General features: G+C 18.9%; 3 protein-coding genes and 1 long non-coding RNA gene across 6 annotated transcripts in view; 2 read left to right on the plus strand and 2 right to left on the minus strand.

Moving 5' to 3' along the window:
- The window catches only part of LOC116185975, a 773-nt gene extending 565 nt beyond the window's left edge, over positions 1 to 208 (plus strand). The window contains exon 2 of the long non-coding RNA XR_004150878.1: positions 41 to 208. This is a non-coding gene — a long non-coding RNA (uncharacterized LOC116185975). The remainder of the gene's footprint in view (positions 1 to 40) is intronic.
- The window catches only part of LOC102677184 (polyubiquitin), a 5,248-nt gene extending 4,628 nt beyond the window's left edge, over positions 1 to 620 (minus strand). For both annotated transcript variants that reach the window (XM_031511853.1, XM_031511851.1), the window contains exons 1-2: positions 449 to 620; positions 121 to 221 (exon numbers count right to left, since the gene is read on the minus strand). In XM_031511853.1, the coding sequence (XP_031367713.1) occupies positions 121 to 207 (87 nt within the window). In that variant the 5' untranslated portion in view covers positions 208 to 221; positions 449 to 620. The remainder of the gene's footprint in view (positions 1 to 120; positions 222 to 448) is intronic.
- Positions 621 to 879: 259 nt separating this feature from the next.
- On the plus strand, positions 880 to 3,786 carry LOC116185986 (uncharacterized protein C18orf63-like). Its single transcript, XM_031511892.1, has 9 exons — positions 880 to 1,123; positions 1,218 to 1,353; positions 1,441 to 1,615; positions 1,681 to 1,843; positions 2,315 to 2,411; positions 2,493 to 2,732; positions 2,818 to 3,073; positions 3,163 to 3,314; positions 3,598 to 3,786. Exons 1-9 carry the CDS (start codon positions 960 to 962, stop codon positions 3,784 to 3,786), a joined length of 1,572 nt encoding a protein of 523 aa, XP_031367752.1. The 5' UTR covers positions 880 to 959.
- The window catches only part of LOC102676756, a 2,764-nt gene continuing 2,303 nt past the window's right edge, over positions 3,701 to 4,161 (minus strand). For both annotated transcript variants that reach the window (XM_006608267.2, XM_031511863.1), the window contains exon 6: positions 3,701 to 4,138. In XM_006608267.2, the coding sequence (XP_006608330.2) occupies positions 4,016 to 4,138 (123 nt within the window). In that variant the 3' untranslated portion in view covers positions 3,701 to 4,015. The remainder of the gene's footprint in view (positions 4,139 to 4,161) is intronic.

The raw sequence follows: 4,161 nt of genomic DNA on the forward strand, positions 1-4,161 counted from the left end.
TAGATGAAGAGTAGATTCTTTTTGAATATTATAATCTGAGAGTGTTCTACCATCTTCAAGTTGTTTTCCAGCAAAAATCAAACGTTGTTGATCTGGTGGAATTCCCTCTTTATCTTGAATCTTAGCCTTTACATTCTCTATTGTGTCTGAAGCTTCAACTTCTAAGGTGATAGTTTTTCCTGTTAAAGTCTTAACAAAGATCTGCATTTTTATGTAGAAACCTATAAAAAAAAACAATAAAAAAATTTTAATATATTATTATTTGTTATGTGATAAAAATTAGTTTATTTAATACTAAAAATAAAATATTAAGTAAAATATTAATCTGTTTAATTGTTATTCATCAAAATGGAGGCTCGCAATATTGAAATCATAAAATATTGATTATTTATAAATCTACTTAATATCTTTACATATAGGAAGTTGTAAAAATATCAACTATACTTACGTAGACTGAAATAATTTACAAAAAGATATTTGGAATGCAATCCAAGTTAAATTCTTTGAAAGACCAAATAGGGATAAAAGTTCGAAAATGATACTGATAAATCCGAGAAAGGGATATGAAATGACGTAAAACTGGTGTTTGTAAAGTAGGCTGTGATCTGTGATATATATTCCGATTGCCAAAATATAGATTTATAATTCTCTAAATGAAAAATCATATGTACAAGAATTTCTTAAAATTAGTTTAATTGATCTTAAATAAATAAATATACTTAATATTATTGAATTTTAATTATAATCGAAAAAATAAAGTTCAAACTTCGATATTTTTTATAATAAAAGTATTATTCAATTGTATAAAATTGTATACTAGTACTTTTTAGATTCTTAATATTGAAAATAAATTCAAAAATATACTCAATATATTTGAATTCAAAAAGTTATAGTTGCGCGCGATAAAATATTTAAAAGAATACAAAATAATTACAAACAACGAATTATAGAATTATATAATGGACGTTTGCAATATCATGTATGAAAGAAAAGAACAATCGATTTTATATGCTTCATTTCCGCAAATAAATGATTTATGTTGTGTAATTTGTGAAATTGATTTTATCGAAGTTCGTGATTCATCAGCAAAATCAAATTTTCACTGGCAAACAATGAAATGTCGGTAAGAATAAGTATTATATTATTTATTATATTATTTATCTTGCATTAGTTAACTTATAATCGATTTTTATATTAAAATAATATTATAATTTTAGATTACTTATTCATTTAATTTCTGATATTATTGCTTCACCAGTAATGGGCACAGAAAAATTTATATTTGTTATTGCGAATAAAAAATTTTTTGAAACTGGAAAGTTGTTAAAAATTTTAAAAAATTTTAAACTAGTGGTTTGTTTAAGATTTATTTCTTGAATGATATATTATTATTATTTTTATGTTATATATTATTTTTATTTTTATTTTTATTTTTATTAGTATCAAGGATTACGATCAGTTACAATAGAATTATACAAAATTTGTCTTATATATACGATACAGACTAAAATAGCCCCTTTGTGGAATAAAGTTGGTGAATATTTAGTTCAAGGAAAAGATTTTTATAACTTTATACAAGGAACCAGAGCATTGAAATTAGATATACTTATAGAAGGTCTGCCAAATTTATTCTTTATTTATTTATATAATTTTATATATTAATATTAAACAAATTTTTAGAAAAGAATATATCTATAAAACTTCATGCAGAAATAATTAAAATTCCATATATAAAACTTGAAGATTATTTTCCGTCATCTGTTATATCTCAGTTTCTAGCAGATCCTAAAGGATATATTGATTTATCTCAGTATAATCCTCCATTCGTATATGTATTACCAAGGTAATAATCATTGTTTTCATTTATATGTTATTTACATTTATTTATACAAAATATGATAGGAAGTATAGAATAATAGAAAATATATGTAGAAATATATGTAAAAATAATTTTATAATAATTTAAAAGAATAATATTTTTTCGTGTTTGAGATTTTTCAAAAAAATAAAAAATTTAAAAATTTATTCAATGTATATAGGAGTATTTGTTTTTATTCAATTTTGATTATCTTGAAAATAAAAATGTAAATAAAAAATATTTTTCTATTGTTAATTTAATTATTTAATTATTTTCGTAAATACTTAGAATAACGTTCTAAGTTATTAAATTACTTATATTGAAAATAACCAAATTTTTTTTTTAATAATTTAATAAATTCAATTTTTTTGAAAATACGCCTCAAATGTTATTTTTTTCGACTTATTTTTGTATAAATATCAATAATAATTAATAAAATTATAATATTTTTTATAGCACAAAAAAAGGAAAATTATTATCTGTATCTAAAGAACTTCCAGCAAGATGTGTTTTTAAAGATTATGATCAATTACGTAGACATTGGAAAAATATGGTACAAATAATAAATATATATTATTTACAATCAAAATTATTTTTATCATCAATATATTTATATATGTACATAATATTTCAGTATGGATATTCTTTATCTAAAAATAAAAATGAAATTTTATTTTATGAAATTAAATTTTTGATTCCTAAATCTAATATTTTCATATATCCTAATATGTGTATAGCAAGTGGACCATTAGAAATTATTCCAAATAAAGATAAAAAATCTACAATTACATATTTTTTAGCTGATATGCTTATGAAATTACCTACAGTTTGTGGTAAACAATTACAAATATCTGAATATACTCCATTTATTCCAGTAAGTTATAAACTATGTATATTAAATAATATAAACAATAAAAAAATATATTTATTATATTATTATTATATCTTATTTTCTATAGAAATCTTTAAATATAAATTTATCATCTAATGTATTATTAAAAGATAAAAAATTGGGTACATATCTTAAAGAAAAGGAAAACATTACTTCACAATTTGAATTTTCTAATAAATATGCAGATGGATTAACAAAAAATACAAATGTTGCAACATCTTTAACAACACAATTAACTAAAATCCATCAATTTAATAATGTACAATTTCATGAAAATATAAAAATTGATTCAATTAACAAAAATGCAAAAGAAAATCAAAATGGTACATATTATATACAAAATATACAAAATAATGAAATATTTTTATAAATATTTTAAAATAGTAATTATAAAATGATTTTTAAACTTCAGAAAGCCAATGTTTAAATAGTACACAAAATGTAAAAGATAATTATATTAAGAATAATGTTTTAAGAAATTCAAATGATCATTTTATTCTATCAAAGGAGAATACAATTTCAAGATATTTTAAAATTCAAAAGACAAATTCTTGTAATGATATGGTATTTTCTTTTATGTTTTCTTTACAAATTATTATTATATTTTATCATTTATTCTTTTTTTATTTATAATCTTATTTATTTAAATATTTAGTTAATACAAGAAGAAAAACAAAAACATTTAACATTAAAAGAAAAACTATCAAAAGCTAAATCTAATAAAGATAATACTACATTTTTATTAAAAACAGTAGGTATAATTATATTTTAAATTATATATATTATTAATAAAAAATTAAAAATTATATATATAACATATATAATTATTTTGTAATTTATTATATAGGATCAAGATATTACAGTAGAAGAAATGGCAAAAAAAAATCAGTTAGATCAGATGAAGAATAGTGATTTAAGTGACTGGTTAAAAAAACATTCAATTTCACATAATACTCATGGGAAAAAAACTGAACTTATTAATAAAATATTATCTCATATAAAAAACACTCAAATATTGCAACAATATCGTATTTAAATTTAATAACATTTTTATAAGTAAAAATTATAAATATCATATAAAAAATATTTTTTTTATGTTACATTGTTAAAAAAGATATAATAATATTTTATAATTTATATTATATCAAATATTAAAAATAATAATAATTATAATATTTAATATTTTTTAGATGTTACATGTTAAAAAAAAATGCAAAATAAATAACAAAATAAAATTAAAAAAAATAATAACAATAAATATTTGTCTATACCATTGATTTTTTATAATCTGCTATAACATTTAATATAGTTTTTCTATCAGCTTCATTTTCTATACCAATCTCAATTAAATCTTCATTACTTAAAGTCATAAACAAATCAACATCAATCTAAAATAAATCATATAAAAATA

Source organism: Apis dorsata, unplaced genomic scaffold (genome assembly GCF_000469605.1).
Source record: "Apis dorsata unplaced genomic scaffold, Apis dorsata 1.3 scaffold_32, whole genome shotgun sequence".
Taxonomy (NCBI): Eukaryota; Metazoa; Arthropoda; class Insecta; order Hymenoptera; family Apidae; genus Apis; species Apis dorsata.

What these genes read in the sequence shown, in the direction of transcription:
- LOC116185986 (XM_031511892.1), top strand. Translation starts at nt 960, where the DNA reads ATGGACGTTTGCAATATCATGTATGAAAGAAAAGAACAATCGATTTTA. An exon ending in TGGCAAACAATGAAATGTCG is followed by an intron (nt 1,124 to 1,217) that starts GTAAGAATAAGT and finishes TTATAATTTTAG; the next exon opens with ATTACTTATTCATTTAATTT. An exon ending in TTCGTATATGTATTACCAAG is followed by an intron (nt 1,844 to 2,314) that starts GTAATAATCATT and finishes TATTTTTTATAG; the next exon opens with CACAAAAAAAGGAAAATTAT.